Genomic DNA, 22,588 nt, shown 5'->3' with positions numbered 1-22,588 from the left:
AGAAACATATTTAGAAACCTTTCTGATTTCATTTTTTCTTACTGTTAGATCTGCCACGGAGATGCTCATTATAAAAGGGGGCCTAAAGAGCACAGGGCGGATGCTCTATTAGACTGAGAATTGGGACATCACATGCAGATGCCTCGGGGATCACCAGGGAATTTGTGCATCGAAGACAGATTCCTTCTCAGATTACCTCATAAGAGAGACACTGCAGACAGACATTTAATTTAACAGTTCTAATTAGACTAACAGGAAACTCAAGATACCCAGTAGAAGGATAACTAGTTCCGATAACTAGACAAATACCCCAGTAGAGAGGGAGGGAACTCCACCTACAGGTATCTCACTAGACTGAGAGGGAATATGGACAGCATAATCTAACAAGGAACGCTGAACACAGACAGATTCTCAAAAGATGAACAGAGAGCTCAGATGGAATGGTATGATACCCTGCTATAAATATTAACAAATATTAATATTCATAATGTTTGACAAGAATTTTTACAAATTGTAATCTATAAAATTTAACAGTTCCATTCCAGATTTGTTTTTGTTTTGTCATATTTGTGTTATTTGCACGGTCGCGATTTATCAATCAAGTGAAGAAGGAGCAAGGAAACAGGCGACAGCTGCAAGGGGGAAAGGAGCTGCTGGGGTCAAACATCGAGTATCTGCCGTCATGGAGGAAGAAGAGCGGAATATGTCAACATTAGAAACTATTAGGATTAACGCTTATTGCCAGCAAAACTGAAACAGTTTGCAAACTCATTTAAATATTCTGCTCTGTCTAATTTACCCCCCATTTTCTCTCCTGTTGTCTTCAAAGTGTTGTCCCACACTGTATCATAGTTACAGGGATGCTGGCTGCCCCTTCATCTGCGAGCTGATACCTAGAGTGTTAGCAGACTTGCTTTACCAAGGAGGGCATCCATCACAGGCAGACCTGATCATTCACCCTAATTTTGGTCTCCAGCTAGGATTTCAACCTTCCAGGATTGTCCAGAAGTTGCCTGGAATAAAACATTACTCTGGACACTGCTGAGAGCAATTGGGGGTAAAATCATATGGGCCTTAAAAAAAAGTGTTTTTTCATTTTCATTTTGTACACTTTTGTTTATTAGTTATAAAAATATTGGAGCTGGAGGAAAAATGGCTGTTTGGCTGACAATCAAGCAGAGAAAGAGGGAACCTGGGGTCAAGTGATTGGGGCTTATGGGGAGGGAACGAGAGAGTGGAATGGGCCTGGAGACCAGTATGTTCTGCAGCACCGGGATAGCAGCAGCAGCAACATGGTGAGTGGGAGTGGCGTTGAGAGAATTATTACACAGAAAAAATACTTGAGTTGTGTAACAGGGGGTCCTTGGAAATTTTATAACATGACAGGGGGGCCTCACAAGCAAAAAGGTTGAGAACCCCTGACTTATTGGAAAATCACTGGGGCTTTACCCGCAATCTTCCATCCACTGACATTAATGGAGGAAAATCAGGAGTTGTGTACTACAATTTCACCCACTCCACACCGGCCCAGGTGTGCAGAGCTTGGGCAAGTTCACCCAACTTGTTAAAAGTGTAAAGTTATTTCTGTATTTTTAGGATAAGGCTATCGAGTGACTTTTACAGCTAAACAAAAGGGGATAGAGATGTTATAATTATATTTAGAACACAATGGGCAGACTTTTCCTCAGCCTTGGACAGTAATGAGGTGGTCAGAAGAGGAACATTGGTTAGTGTACTGCCCTGGTAGTTTCCTTCTGAAAATATTTTGTCCCCTTATTCCATGCTCTCTTCGGCCCCCAGAAATTCAGTCCTCTTATGTGACTAGATTTAAAGGGACCAAACTATAACCAGTCAAAAATCCTCGGTAATAGCTTGAGAAATCTTTGTTGGATCTAAACTAAACTTCACATGCTGGTTTATTTCCACCAGTTTGCTTACAGTACAGGTTGAGCTCCGAAATCCGGAATTCCAAAATTCGTAAAGTTCCGGAATCTGGACACCGGGCCAATCCGTGGCGGGGTCGTCCGGAATCCGGAAAATGTTCCAAAATCCAGCTGCGAGTTGGGCCTTGGGAGGGGGAACAACACCCCCCAAAAAACAATAAACACAAATTTACAAAACCCTTATCTACTAAATCGCTGAAAAATAATTTAAAAATAAAAACTTTAACTTACTTTTTTAAGCAGGTCTTCAACACAGGTTTTTCCCGGCCACCGACACTGCTGAACCCGGAACCGCCCCCGCCCCCCCCCGCCCACTCCTGACCCCCCTCCCCTTACCTCGGCCCAGGCGTTTCCAGACTCAGGACATCGGAAAGACGCTCTGAGATCCGGAACGGCCTCGGTCCCAAGGTTTACGGATTTTGGACGCTCTACCTGTATCCTTAGAGTTAAATGTAGTCCTTACTACTAGGGGGATCAAGGGGTATGGCGAGAAAGCAGGAATGGGGTACTGAAGTTGCATGTTCAGCCATGAACTCATTGAATGGCGGTGCAGGCTCGAAGGGCCGAATGGCCTACTCCTGCACCTATTTTCTATGTTTCTATGTTTCTATCCTTCTGTCAATTAGCCTCATTTAAATTACTGGATAATTTGAATTGTTTGGCACAAAAAAAAAGTTTGTATTAACAGGAGTAGATTGTACTAGCTCAGAATGTTACTGTATAGTGTGAATGCCATAGAGATGGAAAGTTTGATTCCCAGAATGCTCAATTAATTCTGTCTAGGATAATTTTCAATCATATCTGATATTTCCTTTAAGAGTTTCTGTCTCCACAGAGGCACACAACCTCCTTCATCTGTAGGTGGGTCCTTCAAATTCCAGCATGGAGATCTCCAGGACCTTAATGGTGCCATGGCTCATCAAGAGGAGCAGGGAGTGACACAGAGTGAGCTTTGCAATGTCTGTTTTGTCTGTTTTGATTTTACATCAAGTGTTGACAGCTATTAATAGCCACTCAGGTTTGTTGGAACAGTTTCAGATAGACTACTACCTGGAGCAATGTGTGGTTGAGAAATATTCCATCTTGGTTAGGGGGGAAATGAAACCTTAATGGGGAGTAACTGGTATGCATTACGCCCGTTTTTCGGGCATAAAACAAGCATAATGCATACCAATTTCTGGGTATGAGTTTCTGCACTGCCGTTGTGGCCACTGTCATTTTGGTCCTCGCTGTTTTTAGGCGGTTGCAGCAGTGGCCTGTTTCAGGATCGTTCTGCAATATTCATCAAAAACTAGGTGGAGCATTTTATATTCCAGACTACTTGATACTCCATTCTGTTTGAAATCCTAATATTTCACACTCCTGTCTCTGTGACTCTCCATTCCAATAGTGGCCTATCAGGCATTTCAATTTGCTCAACATCTCAGTATTGAGACTTCAATCTTCCAATTGGGATAGTTTGCTCATACCAGCTCACTCGCCATCGTTAGAAAAAAAGTCCCAGTTATATCCTGAGCTACCCGAGAAGCAGCAGGAGACAGTGGAGGGAAAAGCAAACATACAATATACAGAGGAGTGATGCAACATGTTTCATCCAGGATTAGTAGATTGTTCTGTAACCTTTGCATGTACCTGTCAAAACAATGAACCTTGTAGTTACAGAGGAATTTTTGCAGGAGGTATGTAGACAACTGCCTACACAGAATATAGTATGCAACTTCAGAGTTATTGGATACAAGAGAGGTGAAATGTGCTACATAACACATGCATAGGCTGTAATCATGTCAATATTGCACACTGTTCAATGATTATAGACCAGCACTAGCACAGAATACAAGGTGAGAACAAGGAAACGCATAATAGCCACACAGCTCACTCACATTCCTGTCACGCTGCTAATGAACATAAGAGTTGTCCACATAATCCCACTTTTCTGGAGGATACTGTAAGTTACAACAGGCAGTGAGCCAAAAGGGGAAATGTTAAGCAATAAAACCGTGTCATTTTCTGTTCTAACTGCACAAAGTTTTCCTTTAGGAGTGCAAGTCCAGTTGGCTGAGTTTCTGTTGTTCCCCAGAATCACTCACTCACCTTCAGGCTACAATTAGATGGAGGCTGGCTAAGATCACTCAGATGCCAGTTGTCAGAGCCGGGAGTGATACGACCGTGCTGTCCACGGAGGTTCCCATCCAACACAGGGAACAGTCCCAAAGTATTTGGCCGTTCCTTCCTACTGAGAAAGGAAAACAATATGCGATTCAAGTATCCTATTAATCAACGATTCACACATTCTTCACAAATACGAAGGCTGTTGTTTAACCATTATGACTGTGCAGATTTGCTATTGTGGACCTTGTGAAAGGCCCAAACCACTTCAATGGTTTCTAAATATTGCACAGCTATCAATAATAGGCAGATATATACAACTTGTTCAGCATGCCCACATCAATACGTTGTTCCCGCACATTATGGGATACTACAGGGTCATCAGAATTATTCAGGATAATCACAGGAGTGAAATAACATTACGAATATCACATAATTCCTCTGCTAAATGTATCATTGAATGGTGGAGGAGTGTAAGTTTCCACAGAAACCACTCCTCAGAGTGACAGAGGGAGACAACCTCCTCGTTGCTCTCAGTCTAGTCTCATGCCTTTGATGTTATTCTATGGGGAGCACATCCACTCTGGTGCTGCTCCCTTCTACGCAAATGCAATGTTTTTCTTAACATCTAGATTCAAAGATTCGGACCATTGAGTGCCAGAATCAGAGATATGTGCATCTATGTCTTCACAGAGATGCACCTTAATTCTGCAAAAGCAGAAAATCCGGACTGTAGTGTATAGCTGTTAACCTGGCCTGCCTCTTTAAGGCCACTACTCAGGTACAGCCTATGGAGAAGTGGTTTTAATCAGTACTGAGGTGAAGAGTTTAACAGCTGCTTGGCGAGGGTAGTTTTCAGATTGCCAGATGCTTCGAAGTTTGCAGCTTCAGGTCAGAAAAAAAAAAACATACTTTTCCCTTTTTGAATGTTTTTGACACTTTGACATCTGGAGTGTGACGGACTCTCCCAAAACTTTTATACCATTAAAAGAAATTGGTGCAAGTTTCACACTTTTTAAGAAATGTTCTCTTCCTTTTTTGGTCTCCTCTTGCAAGCAACAGCATCCCTCAACAAGGAAGGCAGGTTACCTGCTTCCAGGCATCCACCAATGCTACATTATACTCAGTTCCTAGGAGGTGCTTGAAAGAAAGACTTGCATTTATGTAGCGCCTTTCACGATCTCAGAACGTCCAAACCACTTTAGAACCAATGAAGTACTTTTCAAGTGTAGTCACTGTTTTAATGTAGAAAACGTGACAGCCAATTTGTGCACAGCAAGCTCCCACCATCAAAAATGTGATAATGACCAGATCATCTGTGTTGACGTAGCCATCGTGATTCTCTTTCCAACTTTCCATCCCTTCCGGTGGGCCAATACCTGGCTTCTGCTCGGCACCTCCCCATGATGTCACCACTGAGACTGACAGCTCATTATATGGGAATCGGGATATAGAACCCTGTCCTTCCTCGTTGTGCCACAGTGCATTGGATGTCATACTAGCTGGATCACCGTACTGCCAGCTTCATCTGCCATGTTACTTAGAATTACATAGAATTTACAGCACAGAAACAAGCAATTCAACCCAACTGGTCCATGCCAATGTTTATGCTCCACACAAACCTCCTCCCACCCCTCTTCATCTAACCCCATCAACATATCCCTCTTTTCTTTTCTCCCTCTAGCTTCTCCTCAAATACATCTGTGCTATTTGCCCCAACTACCCCTTTGTGGTAGAGTCCCACGTTCTAACCACTCTCTGGTTAAAGGAGTTTCTCCTGAATTCCCTATTCAATTTATTGCAGCAAGCATTCTTTCTTGCTGCAATGCTCCATCTCACCCTCAATAAGCTCCTCACTGGAGTGGAGCTAATCTACAGAACAAACGGGAATCTGTTCAACCTCCGTCGCCTCCAGTCCAGATCCAAGAAACCCGGCACCAAGCTCATGATCTACACAGCAGTAGTGATACCCGTCCTCCTCTATGCTTCAGAGACATGGACTATGTACAGCAAGCACCTCAAAGCACTGGATAAGTACCATCAACGCTGCCTCCGCTAGATCCTGCAAATCCATTGGCAACATCAGTGTTCTCGCTCAGGCCAACATCCCCAGCATCGAAGCATTGACCACACTCGATCAGCTCCGATAGACGGGCCACATTATCTGCATGCCCGATACTAGACTCACAAAACAAGCGCACTACTCAGAGCTCCAACCTGGCTAGTGAACCCCAGGTGGGCAGAGGAAATGCTTCAAAGACACCCTCAAAGCAGCCTTGAAAAAGTGCAACATCCCCACTGACACCTGGGAATCCCTGGCCCAAGACCGCTCAAAGTGGAGGAGAAGCATCCGGGAAGGCGGTGAACATCTCGAGTCTCTTCACCGGGAGCATGTGGAAGCTAAGTGCAAACAGTGGAAGGAGTATACAACAACCAAGCACCCCAATCGACCCTCCAACCACTGTCTGCCCCACCTGTGACAGAGACTGTAGGTCCAGCATCGCACTCATCAGTCACCCGAGAACTCATGTTAATGTGGAGCAAGTCATCCTCGACTCCAAGGGACTGCCTAAGAAGAATTGGATTTATTAGAGTCCATCTGATATTCATGGCCCCTAGTCTGGTCTTGCTTGCAAGTGGAAACATCTCTATAACTACCCTATCAAACCCTTTTATAATCTTAAAGACCTCGATCAGGTCACCCTTCAGCCTTCTCTCTTCTAGAGAAAGAGCCTCAGCCAGTTCAATTCTTCCCGATAAGTATAACCTCTCATTTCTGGTATTATCCTAGTAAATCACTGTTTACACCTTCTCCAGTGCCTCTATAACCTAATCTGCCATGTTAATAACACAGTATCACTTGGACAGGTCTAGGGGTCTCAAGTTATTAGATTCGGACAATTACGAATATCTGCAGTTGTGACTCAGTGCTTTTTGTCTGTTTCCTAATCATGTGAGTCCAGCAAGACCCGCGGTGATATACAGAAGCATTATGAATACTGCATCAGCAAATTCGCTAATCAGTCACAATGTACACACACCAGGCACGCAGACTGCAGCTGCTTCAAGTGTACGCCAATCACCAATTCTTATCAAAACACATTAAAATGTTACTACAGGAAGCCACATGAAGTGCAATCTACCCATCCAGCCCTCAGAATGCTTGACTCAGTGGACTGAGTCATTAACGTTCATTCAAAATCATTTCTTACCAATGAGAAAAATAAATTGAATTATCCAGCAGTTCGAATTAAACAATTTTTAAAATGGTACAGCACAGGAAAGCACTGCAGGCTAGGGAACAGCCATGCCTTTAGGTGCCAAGGCCTTAAGCTCTAGATTTCCCTCCCCAAACTTCTCCGCCTCCCTACCTGTCTTACCTCCTTAAAACTTACCTCTTTGACCAAGCTATTGATCATCTGCCCCAATTTCTCGTTGTGTGGCTCGGACAAATTTTGTTTGATAACACTCCTATGAAGCGCCTTGGGACGTTTTACAACATTAAAGGTGCTATATAAATACAAGTTGTAGTTGTTAAAGAAACACTAAAAATGCCACAAATCATCAAATCAACTATTGAAATGCATACGTTCAAAATTTGAGCACTGTATACGCTGAGCAGCCATTTCGCAAAGTAGACTCTGATCACAGCTAGCTTGCTTCTTGCTGATACCACTTTTTTCCCACCTGGTATTTAGCACCGAGTAAAGTTTAATTGGAGCACCTAGCTTTGTTGTCAGCCATTTCCTCAAAAATCATGCAGAATTGGATGCCATGGCCATGGTTAGGTGGTTCCTCTACCTCAGTCTAATCGCTAAATCACTCACTTGGGCCTCTTCCTTACTCTCACACTAGCCGTAGCATCTTTTCGCATAGAACCAACAATTTCCATTTCGCCAGCAATCGAGTATCAGGATTTCCTTATCAACACCAACAATGAATTCAAGTTCGTAAGTGCTGGCAGTCGCAATCAGAAACGTATCTGCTCGACGAAGGTCGCTGCTTCAGAGTTGGCCAACAATGCCCACGTGAGTCACTCGGCTATGTCAGACGCGGGTGATTCCTTTGCTGGTCGGATGAACTTCGTGTCAAAAGCAGCTTCCAATTAATTCTGCAGGACAGCTAAGATGAATACGTGGCTTGAGGAGTGGTGCAAGAGGGAGGGATTCAAATTCCTGGGACATTGGAACCGGTTCTGGGGGAGGTGGAACCAGTACAAACCGGACGGTCTCCACCTGGGCAGGACCAGAACCAATGTCCTGGGGGGGAGTGTTTGCTAGTGCTATTGGGAAGGGGTTAAACTAATATGGCAAGGGGATGGGAACCTATGCAGGGAGACAGAGGGAAATTAAATGGGGGCAGAAGCAACAGATAGAAAGGAGAATAGTAAGGTGGAGGGCAGAGAAACCCAAGGCAAAAATCAAAAAGGGCCACATTACAGCAAAGTTCTAAAGGGACAAAGAGTGCTAAAAACAAGGCTCTGTGCCTCAATGCGACGAGTATTCGTAATAAGGCGAATGAATTAACTGCGCAGGCAGCTATTAACGATTATGATATAATTGGGATTACAATGGCTCCAGGGTGACCAAGGTTGGGAACTCAACATCCAGGGTTATTCAACATTCAGGAAGGATAGACAGAAAGGAAAAGGAGGTGGGCTGGCTTTGCTGGTTAAAGAGGAAATTAACACAATAGTAAGAAAGGACATTGGCTTGGATGATGTGGAATCTGTATGGGTAGAGCTGCAGAATACCAAAGGTGCAAAAAACGCTAGTGGGAGTTGTGTACAGATTACCAAACAGTAGTACTGAGGTTGGGGATGGCATCAAACAGGAAATTAGGGATGTGTGCAATAAAGGTACAGCAGTTATCATGGGAGACGTTAATCTACATATAGATTGAGCTAACCAAGCTGGTAGCAATGCGGTGGAGGAGGATTTCCTGGAGTGTATTAGATGGCTTTCTAGACCAATATGTGGAGGAACCAACTAGAGAGCTGGCCATCCTAGACTGGGTGCTGTGTAATGTGAGGGGACTAATTAGCAATCTTGTTGTGCGAGGCCCCCTGGGGAAGAGTGACTATAATATGCTAGAATACTTTATTAAAATGGAGAGTGACAGTGTTAATTCAGAGACTAGGGTCCTGAACTTAAGGAAAGATAACTTCGATGGTACAAGATGTGAATTGGCTCGGATAGACTGGAAAATGATACTTAAAGGGTTGACAGTATCTAGGTAATGGCAGACATTTATAGATTATATGAATGAACTTCAACAATTGTACATCCCTGTCTGGAGTAAAAATAAAACGGGGAAGGTAGCTCAACCGTGGCTAACAAGGGAAATTAGGGATTGTGTTAGATCCAAGGAAGAGGCATATAAATTGGCCAGAAAAAGCAGCAAACCTGAGGACTGGGAGAAATTTAGAATTCAGCAGAGGAGGACAAAGGGTTTAATTAGGAGGGGGAATATAGCGTATGAGAGGAAACTTGCTGGGAACATAAAAACTGACTGCAAAAGCTTCTATAGATATGTGAAGAGAAAAAGATTAGTGAAGACCAACGTAGGTCCTTTGCAGTCAGAATCAGGTGAATTTATAATGGGGAACAAAGAAATGGCAGACCAATTGAACAAATATTTGGGATCTGTCTTCACTAAGCAAGACACAATAACCTCCCGGAAATACTAGGGGTTCGAGGGTCTAGCGAAAAGGAGGAACTGAAGGAAATCCTTATTAGTCAGGAAATTGTGTTAGGGAAGTTGATGGGATTGAAGGCCAATAAATCCCCAGGGCCTGATAGGCTGCATCCCAGAGTGATTAAGGAAATGGCCCTAGAAATAGTGGATGCATTGGTGATCATTTTCCAACATTCTATTGACTCTGGATTAGTTCTTATGGACTGGAGAGTAGCGAATGTAACACCACTTTTTAAAAAAGGAGGGAGAGAGAAAACTGGGAATTATAGACCGGTTAGCCTGACATCGGTGGTGGGGAAAATGTTGGAATCAATTATTAAAGATGAAATGTCAGCGCATTTGGAAAGCAGTGACAGGACCGGTCCAAGTCAGCATGGATTTATGAAAGGGAAATCATGCTTGACAAATTTCCTTGAATTTTTTGAGGATGTAACTAGTAGGGTGGACAAGGGAGAACCAGTGGATGTGGTGTATTTGGACTTTCAAAAGGCTTTTGACAAGGTCCCACACGAAAGATTAGTGTGCAAAATTAAAGCACATGGTATTGGGGGTAATGTACTGACGTGGATAGAAAACTGGTTGGCAGACAGGAAGCAGAGAGTCGGAATAAACGGATCCTTTTCAGAATGGCAGGCAGTGACTAGTGGGGTGCCGCAGGGTTCAGTGCTGGGACCCCAGCTATTTACAATATACATCAATGATTTAGATGAAGGAATTGAATGTAATATCTCCAAGTTTGCAGATGACACTAAGCTGGGTGGCGGTGTGAGCTATGAGGAGGATGCTAAGAGGCTGCAGGGTGACTTGGACAGGTTAGGTGAGTGGGCAAATGCATGGCAGGTACAGTATAATGTGGATAAATGTGACGTTATCCACTTCGGTGGGAAAAACAGGAAGACAAAATATTATCTGAATGGTGACAGATTAGGAAAAGGGGAGGTGCAACGAGACCTGCGTGTCATGGTACATCAGTCATTGAAATTTGGTATGCAGGTACAGCAGGCGGTGAAGGCGGCAAATGACATGTTGGCCTTCATAGCTAGAGGATTTGAGTTTTGGAGCAGGGAGGCCTTACTGCAGTTGTAGAGCCTTGGTGAGGCCGCACCTGGAATATTGTGTTCAGTTTTGGTCTCCTAATTTGAGGAAGGACGTTCTTACTATTGAGGGAGTACAGCGAAGGTTCACCAGATTGATTCCTGGGATGGCAGGACTGACATATGAGGAGAGACTGGATCAACTGGGCTTGTAACTGATATGTCCTTACTATACAGTATAAATGCACACGAGGCCCATACTTGAGAGAAGGTCATTCTGTGACCAGTAACCTTTATTCACCAGCACTGAAGTGATGAAGGTGGGTGGAGTTTCCCCTTTTATACCTGAAAGTCCAGGTTAGGAGTGTCTCCCACAAATTCACCCCCTTGTGGGCAATGTTCTCAAGGTGTACAGCTTAGGTCAGCTTATAAATGGGTTACAATGATAGTTGAATATATGACATCACTTTCCCCCCAAAGTTTTATTGGGATCACAGGTTAAGTCTCTCTGGTGGTTTACGCTCCCTTGTAGAGCACCTGAGTTGGGGCTCCGGTTGTTGGGCGCTGGCCTGAGTGTCTGCTGTTTGCGGTGCCTCAGGCCTGTCCAGACTGCCCACAGTGACTGGGCTCTCCTCCACTTGGTTCCGGTGTTCGGTCACCTGTGGTGGAGTAAACTCTACATCGTGTTCTTCCTCTGCTTCTTCTATGGGGTTGCTGAACCTCCTTTTAGTTTGATCCACGTGTTTGCGGCAGATTTGTCCATTGGTAAGTTTAACTACCAAAACCCTATACCCCTCTTTGGCAATCACAGTGCCTGCAAACCATTTGGGCCCTGCAGCGTAATTAAGGACAAAAACAGGGTCATTGACATCAATACACTGCGCCCTCGCATTCCTGTCATGGTAGTCACATTGTGACTGACGCCTGCTCTCAACAATTTCTTTCATAGTGGGGTGTATAAGGGATAACCTGGTTTTGAGCGTCCTTTTCATTAGCAGCTCTGCGGGTGGAACCCCTGTCAGCGAGTGTGGTTGGGATCTATTGGCCAACAGGAGGCGTGATAAGCGGCTTTGTAGGGAACCCCCTTGGATTCTGAGCATCCCCTGTTTGATTATCTGCACTGCACGTTCCACCTGGCCGTGAGGTCGGCTTGAACGGTGCCGTTCTGACATGGTTGATTCCATTGCCTGCCATGAAGTCCTCGAATTCAGTGCTTGTGAAGCATGGGCCATTGTCACTGACCAAGACATCCGGTAGACCATGGGTGGCGAACATTGCCCGTAGACTTTCTACCGTGGCAGAGGATGTGCTTGAATTTAAAATGGCACACTCAATCCATTTGGAGTAGGCGTCTACTACAACCAAAAACATTTTTCCCATGAAAGGACCTGCGTAGTCTACATGGATGCGTGACTATGGCTTGGCGGGCCAGGACCAGGGGCTAAGGGGGGCTTCCCTGGGTGCGTTGCCCAGCTGAGCACACGTGTTGCACCTGCGAACACAAAGTTTCATGTCTGCATCTATCCCTAGCCACCAAACGTGTGACCTGGCAATTGCCTTCATCATGACAATACCCGGGTGCTCATTGTGGAGTTCTCTGATGAACGTCTCTCTGCCAATCTGGGGCATGACTACTCGGTTTCCCCACAGTAGGCAATCGGCCTGAATCGAGAGTTCATCCTTGCGCCTATGAAACGGTTTAAATTCCTCAGGGCATGTCCCATACGTGGCTGCCAGTCCCTATTCAGGACTCATTTATTAACTAAAGACAGTAGCGGGTCTTTATTTGTCCAGACTTTAATCTGACGGGCTGTCACAGGTGAGCCTTCGCTTTCGAAAGCTTCAACAGCCATGACCATCTCAGTATCATGCTCAGTTACCCCATCAGTGGTGGCTAGTGGGAGCCTGCTGAGTGCATCGGCGCAGTTTTCAGTGCCCGGTCTGTGCCGAATTGTGTAGTCATAGGCAGCTAACATGAGTGCCCACCTCTGTATGCTGACCGATGCATTCGCATTTATTGCCTTGTTGTCGGCCAAAAGGGACGTTAGGGGTTTGTGATCTGTCTCCAGCTCAAAATTCCTGCCAAACAGGTACTGGTGCATTTTTTTTTTACTGCATATACACATGCTAGCGCTTCCTTTTCTACCATCCCGTAGCCCCTTTCTGCCTGGGACAGACTTCTGGAGGCATAAGCTACCGGCTGTAACTGACCATTGGCATTCACATGTGCAACACACACCCGACCCCATAGGACGACGCATCGCACGTTAGAACAAGTTTTTTACATGGGTCATATAACGTTAACAGTTTGTTGGAGCATAACAAGTTGCGTGCTCTATCAAAAGCCCTTTCCTGCCTGTCCCCCCAGACACATTCGCGATCTTTGCGTAGGAGCACGTGTAACAGCTCTAACAGCGTGCTCAATTTGGGAAGAAAGTTACCAAAATAGCTCAGGAGCCCCAGGAACAAACACAGCTCCGTCGTGTTACGGGGTTTGGGTGCTCTCTGGATCGCTTCCATTTTAGACGCAGTAGGTCTGATCCCGTCTGCTGCTATCCTCCTCCCCAGGAATTCTACCTCTAGAGCTAGGAAGACGCACTTCGCCTTTTTCAGACGCAGCCCTACCCGGTCCAGTCTGCGTAGCACCTCCTCCAGGTTGTGGAGGTGTTCTTCAGTATCGCGACCCGTGATGAGGATGTTGTCTTCAAAAACCACCGTCCTTGGAATCGACTTGAGGAGGCTGTCCATATTTTGCTAAAAGATCGCGGTAGCTGAATGAATCCCGAACGGACATCTGTTATACTCAAACAACCCCTTGTGTGTCGTGATGGTGGTCAGCTTCTTCAACTCACTCGCCAGCTCCTGGGTCATGTAAGCTGAGGTCAGGTCCAATTTTGAAAAAAGTTTGCCACCGGATAACGTCGCAAAGAGGTCCTCAGCTCTCAGTAGCGGGTACTGGTCTTGGAGTGACACCCTATTGATGATGGCCTTGTAATCGCCACATATCCTGACCGACCCATCCGCCTTCAGCACCGGCACGATCGGGCTCGCTCAGTCACTGAATTCGACTGGCGAGATGATGCATTCCCTCAGCAGGCGGTCTAATTCGCATTCTATCTTTTCCCGCATCACGTATGGCACCGCTCTGGCCTTGTGGTGTACTGGCCTGGCGTCCGGGTTTATGTGAATCACGACCTTGGCCCCCATGAAAGTGCCGATGCCGGGTTGAAATAATGAGTCAAATTTGTCCAGGACCTGTGAGCATGATACTCGCTCCATAGAAGAAATTGCATTGACATCGCCCCATTTCCAGTTTATGACAGCAAGCCAACTCCTCCCCAGTAGTGTGGGACCATCCCCCGGGACAATCCAGAGTGGCAACCTGTTCACCGAATCTTTGTGGGTCACGACTACCGTGGTGCTGCCGAGCACCGGAATGATCTTCTTTGTATATGTCTGTAGCTGTGCGTCAGTCGGCAATAATTTTGGCCTCCTGGCCTTGGACACCCATAACCTTTCGAACTGTTTGATACTCATCAGGGACTGGCTGGCCCCCGTGTCTAGCTCCATTAATACTGGGATGCCATTGAGGAGCACTTTCATCATTATCGGTGGTGTCCTGGTATATGAACTGTATATGTGCTCCAGGTGAACTCGCTGAACTTCAGCTTCTAGCGATTTCCTCAGTATTCATTTGGCCTCGTAGGGCTTACATCGGGCCCGTCCTCATCGTACATCAACCTGGCTGCAGGCTTCCTGCACATTCACACCAAGTGACCGCTGGCGTTGCAGTTTCTGCAGGTATATTGCGGATACCTGCAAGCTCTGGCTGGGTGTTTGCCTCCACACCTCCAGCAATGAGCTGGAGGCCACGTTGTTGGAAACAAAAGGTCCATTACCAGTCGATCGTCTCTGACTCTCTCTGTAACTGTCCTTAAGCGCACCATTAACAGGTGTTGATGGCCCCATTACTGGCCGCATTGTCCATTGCGATGGCATGAATCGCCGTTCAGCTAGCCATTGTCTCTGTTGAATTCCCCCTTTGGGTTCGACTACATGCTGGGGCATGTCCGATTGCCCTTGTCTGCCTTGTCTGTATGCCGCATTAACAATGTTGACTCCCTGGTCGTTTGCCGCAGTTGAGCCAAGATTTTTGTCATACATCATTCTGGTCTCTTCCTCCACGGAGGTAAATGTCTGGGCTATCCGAGCCGCCACTTCCAAGGTCAAGTCTTTGGTCTCAATCAGTTTCCTGAAAACCCCAGCGTACCCAATGCCCTCAATAAAAAAGTCTCGCAGCATCTCCGATCTGCATGCATCTGGGAACTTACATAGGCTCGCCAGTCGCCGGAGATCTGCCACGAAGTCAGGAACGCTTTGTCTTTCTCGCCGCCGGTTCGTGTAAAAGCGGTGTCTCTCCATGCTACTCGCCGGTTTAAGGTGCTCCCCGATCAACTTACTGAGCTCTTCGAACGTCTTGTCCACCGGCTTCTCTGGCGCTAGAAGGTCCTTCATCAGGGAGTACGTTCTGGATCCACAAACCGTCAGGAGATGAGCCCTGTGTTTGTCGGACGAATCCTGTCCCAACCATTCCTTAGTGCCAAAACTTTGCTGTAGTCTCTCAATAAAGTCGTCCCAATCATCACCACCAGAGTACCTCTCTTCTGTGCTGCTAGTGGCCATGCTCGCGTGGTTTAAATCCCAGTTTCTCGTCGACAATGATATGTCCTTACTATACAGTATAAATGCACACCAGGCCCATACTTGAGAGAAGGTCACTCTGTGACCAGTTACCTTTATTACCAAGACCTCAAATGATGAAGGTGGGTGGAGCTTCCCCTTTTATACCTGAAAGTCCAGGTTAGGAGTGTCTCCCACAAGTTCACCCCCTTGTGGTCAATGTTCTCAAGGTGTACAACTTAGGTCAGCTTATACATGGGTTACAATGATAGTTGAATACATGGCAGTATCTACTGGACTTTAGAAGAATGAGAGGGGATCTCACAGAAATATATAAAATTCTGACGTGATTGGACAGGTTAGAGGCAGGAAGAATGTTTCCGTTGCTGGGGAGTTCCAGAACCAGGGGTCACAGTCTAAGAATAAGGGGTAAGTCATTTAGGACCAAGATGAGGAGAAACCTCTTCACTCAGAGAGTGGTTAACCTGTGGAATTCTCTACTGCAAAAAGTTGTTGAGGTCAGTTAGTTAGATATATTCAAAAGGGAGTTAGATATGGCCATTACGGCCAAAAGGATCAAGGGGTATGGAGAGAAAGCAGGAAAGGGGTACTGAGGTTGAATGATCAGCCATGGTCTTATTGAATGGCGGTGCAGGCTCGAAGAGCCAAATGGCCTGCTACTGCACCTAATTTCTATGTTTCTACACTGAATTACAGTATTTATAGCATACAAACAGGCGATTCGGCCCAACAGGTCTAACATAAGAACATAAGAACATAAGAATTAGGAACAGGAGGAGGCTATCTAGCCCCTTGAGCCTGCTCCACTATTCAATAAGATCATGGCTGATCTGGCCGTGGACTCAGCTCCACTTACCCGCCCGCTCCCCGTAACCCTTAATTCCCTTATTGGTTAAAAATCTATCTATCTGTGACTTGAATACATTCAATGAGCTAGCCTCAACTGCTTCCTTGGGCAGAGAATTCCACAGATTCACAACCCTCTGGGAGAAGAAATTCCTTCTCAACTCGGTTTTAAATTGGCTCCCCCGTATTTTGAGGCTGTGCCCCCTAGTTCTAGTCTCCCGACCAGTGGAAACAACCTCTCCGCCTCTATCTTGTCTATCCCTTTCATTATTTTAAATGTTTCTATAAGATCACCCCTCATCCTTCTGAACTCCAACGAGTAAAGACCCAGTCTACTCAATCTATCATCATAAGGTAACCCCCTCATCTCCGGAATCAGCCTAGTGAATAGTCTCTGTACCCCCTCCAAAGCCAGTATATCCTTCCTTAAGTAAGGTGACTAAAACTGCACGCAGTACTCCAGGTGCGGCCTTACCAATACCCTATACAGTTGCAGCAGGACCTCCCTGCTTTTGTACTCCATCCCTCTCGCAATGAAGGCCAACATTCCATTCGCCTTCCTGATTACCTGCTGCACCTGCAAACTAACTTTTTGGGATTCATGCACAAGGACCCCCAGGTCTCTCTGCACCTCAGCATGTTGTAATTTCTCCCCATTCAAATAATATTCCCTTTTACTGTTTTTTTTTCCCCCCCAAGGTGGATGACCTCATACTTTCCGACATTGTATTCCATCTGCCAAACCTTAGCCCATTCGCTTAACCTATCAAAATCTCTTTGCAGCCTCTCTGTGTCCTCTACACAACCTGCTTTCCCACTAATAGTGTTATCTGCAAATTTTGTTACACTACACTCTGTCCCCTCTTCCAGGTCATCTATGTATATTGTAAACAGTTGTGGTCCCAGCACCAATCCTTGTGGCACACCACTAACCACCAATTTCCAACCCGAAAAGGACCCATTTATCCCGACTCTCTGCTTTCTGTTTGCCAGCCAATTCTCTATCCATGCTAATACATTTCCTCTGACTCCACGTACCTCTATCTTCTGCAGTAACCTTTTGTGTGGCACCTTATCGAATGCCTTTTGGAAATCTAAATACACCACATCCATCGGTACACCTCTATCCACCATGCTCGTTATATCCTCAAAGAATTCCAGTAAATTAGTTAAACATGATTTCCCCTTCATGAATCCATGCTGCGTCTGCTTGATTGCACTATTCCTATCTAGATGTCCCGCTATTTCTTCCTTAATGATAGCTTCAAGCATTTTCCCCACTACAGATGTTAAACTAACCGGCCTATAGTTACCTGCCTTTTGCCTGCCCCCTTTTTTAAACAGAGGCGTTACATTAGTTGCTTTCCAATCCGCTGGTACCTCCCCAGAGTCCAGAGAATTTTGGTAGATTATAACGAATGCATCTGCTATAACTTCCGCCATCTCTTTTAATACCCTGGGATGCATTTCATCAGGACCAGGGGACTTGTCTACCTTCAGTCCCATTAGCCTGTCCAGGACTACCCCCCTAGTGATAGTGATTGTCTCAAGGTCCTCCCTTCCCACATTCCTGTGACCAGCAATTTATGCTCCACACGAGCCTTCTACTCCCCTCTTCATCTAACTCCATCAATATATCCTTCTATCTCTTTCTCCTGTGCTTATCTAGCTTCTCCTTAAATGCATCTATGCTATTTGACTCAACTACTCCTTGTGTAGCAAGTTCCACATTCTAACCACTCTCTGGGTAAAGAAGTTTCTCCAGAATTCTCTTACAACGGCACTTATCAATGCCCAACTGTCCAGTCTTTGGCCCTTCATTCACCATGACGTCACTGCAGTTACCGATCTGCTCAATCATATCCTCACCACCACCTTTGATGCCCTAGTCCCAGTTAAAACAATTACTCTCTCTCAACCTGGTCATTCCCCCTGGTGCAGCCCTGATCATTCTGGAATGTAAAGATAAACCCCTACTTCTATTCCCCACTGCTTACCATCTTTTTAAACCCCTCTCCCCAGTCATCACCCTCACCTCCGACAATAAGTGTGAGGAGCTCATGGACTTCGCTGTCTCTGTGATTGAGACCATTTGTTTGGCCGCCTCTGCTTCTTCCCTTCCTTCCCCTGGCCCATCGGGCCAAACTTCCTCTAAGGAAGGCCCCTGCGCTAACCCTGACCTCACATCTTTCTCCAGTTTCTCTCCGATCTCTCCTCATGACCTTTCCGAGTTCATCATGTCCATGAGACCCACTTCCTGCTCTCTCGGCCCTATTCCCACCAAACTGCTGACCACCCAACTTCCTCTTCTGGCTCCCATATTAGCTGACATTGTTAACGGTTCTGTCTCCTCAGGTACTGTCCCCCTCTCCCTCAAATCTGTCGTCACCCCTCTCCTCAAAAAAAAATCCTCGATCCTGCCACCCCATCTCCAACCTCCCTTTCCTCTCCAAAGTCCTTGAACATGTTGTCGCCTCCCAAATCCATGCCCATCTTTCCCGCAACTCCATGTTTGAATCCCTCCAATCTGCTTTCCATGCCTGCTACAATATCGAAAAGGCTCTCAAAGTCACAAATATCACTCCTCGTCCTTCTTGACTTGTCTGCAGCCTTTGACACGGTTGACCACTATCCTTCTCCAATGCCTCTCCACTGCCGTCCAGCTGAGTGGAATTGCACTCGCCTGGTTCCGTTCTTATCTATCTAATCGTAGCCAAACAATCACCTGCAATGGCTTCTATTCCCGCTCCGTTACCTCCAGTGTCCCCCAAGGATCTATCCTTGGCCTCCTCCAATTCTCATCTACATGTTGCCCTTTGGCGACATCATCCGGAAACAAAGCGTCAGTTTCCAAACGTACGCTCCTTGGGACGTTTTACTATTAAAGGCACGATATAAATGCAAGTTGCTGTTGTTATTAAAGTACCAGGGAGTGTATGAAACCACATTCCCACAAGTGTTGGAAAAAATTGTCAACAAAAAAAAAAATCACTTAAGTGAAAAATTAGTATTCCATATATGTTTTAAATGACTGATATTTTTTGACGTTAAGCTTGATCCTGGGAAAGCGCTGGTGGTACGTTCAGGTTCTCAGAGACGATCTAATTATTCCCCCTATTGATCTGTACCAATTGTCCACATCAACCACTAATGGCCTGATCGAGTGGCAAGCAGGTAATATGCCAGCCACAAGAAGGGATCAAACTCAAGTTCTGATGACTACAGACCAGTATTCCTAATGGGATAATTATGTTAAAGCTTAAGGAAATAATAATGAATAAAAAGTTGGAACATCTAATAATAATATATGATTGGCAATTTGATGAAGAACAAGATTGGATACTTGCCATACATTCAATTTGTGGTCCTGAAATGGAGTGACACTTCTGCCCAGCTTGAAGCCAGAGGAGCAGTGCTCAATGATTTTAGTTCTCTGAATAGTTATCCCTCGATGTATCTCTTTAATGCTTTAAAAAACAAAAAAGTCTCACCAATTGTCTCCTCTGCCTTTTAGTTTAATTGAGAACCTGGCCCGTGTGATGTAACTAATGAATGGTACAACTTGATATAGGAGGTAAAATAACCACCTCAAAAAAAAAACCCTCGACCCCTCCGTCCTTACAAACTACCGCCCCATCTCCAACCTCCATTTCCTCTCCGAAGTCCTTCAACGTGTTGTCGCATCCCAAATCCGTGCCCAGCTTGCCCGCAAGTTCATGTTTGAATCCTTCCAATCCGGTTTCCGTACCTGCCACAGCATCAAAACGGCTCTGATCAAAATCACAAATGACATCATTTATGGCTGTGACAAAGGCAAACTATCCCTCCTTGTCCTTCTTGACTTGTCTGCAGCCTTTGACATGGCTGACCATTCTATCCTTCTCCAACGCCTCTCCACCGTCATCTAGCTGAGTGGGACTGCACTCACCTGGTTCCATTCATATCTATCTAATCGTAGCCAGAGAATCACCTACAACAGCTTCTCTTCCCACCCCCGCATCGTTACCTCTGGTGTCCCCCAACGATCTATCCATGGCTCCCTCCTATTTCTCATCTACATGTTGCCCCTTGGCAATTTCATCTGAAAACACAGCGTCAGTTTCCACATGTACGCTGATGACACCCAGCTCTACCTCACTACCACTTCTCTCGACCCCTCTACAGTCTCTAAATTGTCAGATTGCATGTCTGACATCCAGTTCTGAATGAGCAGACATTTTCTCCAATTGAATATTGGGAAGACCAAAGCCATTGGTTTCAGTCCCCGCCACAAACTCTGTTCCCTAGACACTGACTCCATCCTTTTCCCCAACTCCTGTCTGAGGCTGAACCAGACTGGTCGCATATTTGACCCTGAAATGACGCTTTCGACCACATATCTGCAGCATAACTAAGACCGCCTAATTCCATCTCCATAACATCGCCCGTCTCTGCCCTTGCCTCAGCTCATCCGCTGCTGAGGCCTTTGTTACCTCTAGACTGTACTATTCAGACACACTCCTGGCTGGCCACCCACATTCTACCCCACGTAAACTAGAGGTGATCCAAAACTCGGCTGCCCGTGTCCTAACTCGCATCAAGTCCCACTCGCCCATCACCGCTGTGCTCGCTGACCTACACTGGCTTCCGGTTAAGCAACGCCTCAATTTCAAAATTCTCATCCTTATTTCCAAATCCCTCCACAGCCTTGCCCCTCCCTATCTCTGTAATCTCCTCCAGCTCCACAACCAGAACCCCCACCCCCCCACAGAGATGTCTGCGCTCCTCTAATTCTGCCCTCCTGAGCATCCCTGATTATAATCGCTCAACTATTGGTGGCCATGCCTTGTTGCCTCGGCCCCAAACTCCAGAACTCCTGCCTGAACCTCTCCACCTCTCTTTCCTCCTTCAAGACGCTTCTTAAAACATACCTCTTTGACCAAGCTTTTGGTCACCTGCACTAATTTCTCCTTATGCGGCTCGGTGTCAAATTTTTCAGCACATAATATTCCTGTGAGGAGACTTGCGACGTTTCACTACGTTAAAGGCGCTATATAAATTCAAGTTGTTGCTGTTGTTGTTGTTGAATTCCCTATTGGATTGATCGGTGACTATCTTATTTTTCGAAGCCATGCTTTGGTCAAACTGATGCAGCTGCTCCTGAAAAAGAGCATCAGTCATCGTCGCCTTGTGTTCCTTCTACAGAGTAACGTTACTAAAACATTTGGGGCAGAGGTTTGGAACTTCCAAACGCCAGCGGCATTTTCTTTCCCATTATGCTACAGCAAACCCTGACACTATTTCACTGCTTGGCTATTTTACTACCGAATCATTCTTATTGATAAAACCTGCTTGGGTGCAACTTGCAGACAGAGACAGAGAGACATTGGGCCACAGGCAGCAGAACAGCACAGACATACTGAGATGTGTTTTCTCCCATTAAAGATGGCTTTGGGCTTGTAACAAAAGTGCACGAGTTTTATCACAGATCCAGCTGTCGACACTTTCTGTGGGAATGTTACTTCCCTCTCCATGTTTGGATCTGCATTTGATTGCGCGGTGGTTTAAGAAGCATCTGATCTACGATGGCCAGGGCCAGTTTCAAATTCTTTGGCGACTTCGTTCACCTTTTCCAGTAAGACAAGATTGGATAGTCCAGCAAGGTTACCTACTCAGGCCTGCTTCCACCAGGCTGAATTCTAATTAAGAAGCAGATTTCACTGATCAGGACCCATTTGGAATGGGAATTTAAATGTAATAAATAATTTGAATGCAGATACTCGAAATATTGTAAATGGAAGGCATTTTTTGCACAATTTTAATTGAAAGGAGGTCATGTTAACCTAAGCTGCCCAGCGGGAATCTGACGGGAATATATTTAAAACAGAGATCGATAGATTTTTGAATATTAAGGGTGATACATCCTTACTACACAGTATAAATGCACACGAGGCCCATGCTTGAGAGGTCAGTCTGTGACCTGTCCTTTATTCCTTAGCGCTCAAGTGATGAAGGTGGGTGGAGCTTCCCCTTTTATACCTGAAGGTCCAGGTTAGGAGTGTCTCCCACCTAGTGGTCAGTGTTCTCACGGTGTACAACTTAGCTCAGTTTATACATGGGTTACAATGCTGGTTGAATACATGACATCACCTCCCCCCCCCCCAAAGTCTTATTGGGATCACAGGTTGAGTCTCTCTGGTGGTTTACGCTCCCTTGTAGAGCGCCTGAGTTGGGGCTCCGGTTGTTGGGCGCTGGCCTGAGTGTCTGTTGTTTGCAGTGCCT

The 22,588-nt window shown here is 45.7% G+C and overlaps 1 protein-coding gene across 4 annotated transcripts in view; it reads right to left on the bottom strand.

The window, feature by feature from the left end:
* The window catches only part of mapk8ip3 (mitogen-activated protein kinase 8 interacting protein 3), a 255,509-nt gene that overhangs the window by 136,593 nt on the left and 96,328 nt on the right, over positions 1-22,588 (bottom strand). For all 4 annotated transcript variants that reach the window (XM_070900984.1, XM_070900985.1, XM_070900987.1 and 1 more), the window contains one exon: positions 4,035-4,176. In XM_070900984.1, coding sequence (XP_070757085.1) covers positions 4,035-4,176 — 142 coding nt within the window. The remainder of the gene's footprint in view (positions 1-4,034; positions 4,177-22,588) is intronic.

This window comes from Pristiophorus japonicus, chromosome 15 (genome assembly GCF_044704955.1).
Source record: "Pristiophorus japonicus isolate sPriJap1 chromosome 15, sPriJap1.hap1, whole genome shotgun sequence".
Lineage (NCBI taxonomy): Eukaryota > Metazoa > Chordata > Chondrichthyes > Pristiophoridae > Pristiophorus > Pristiophorus japonicus.
Note: the sequence above shows the minus strand (reverse complement) of the source record. Positions and strands in the feature narration are given on the sequence as shown.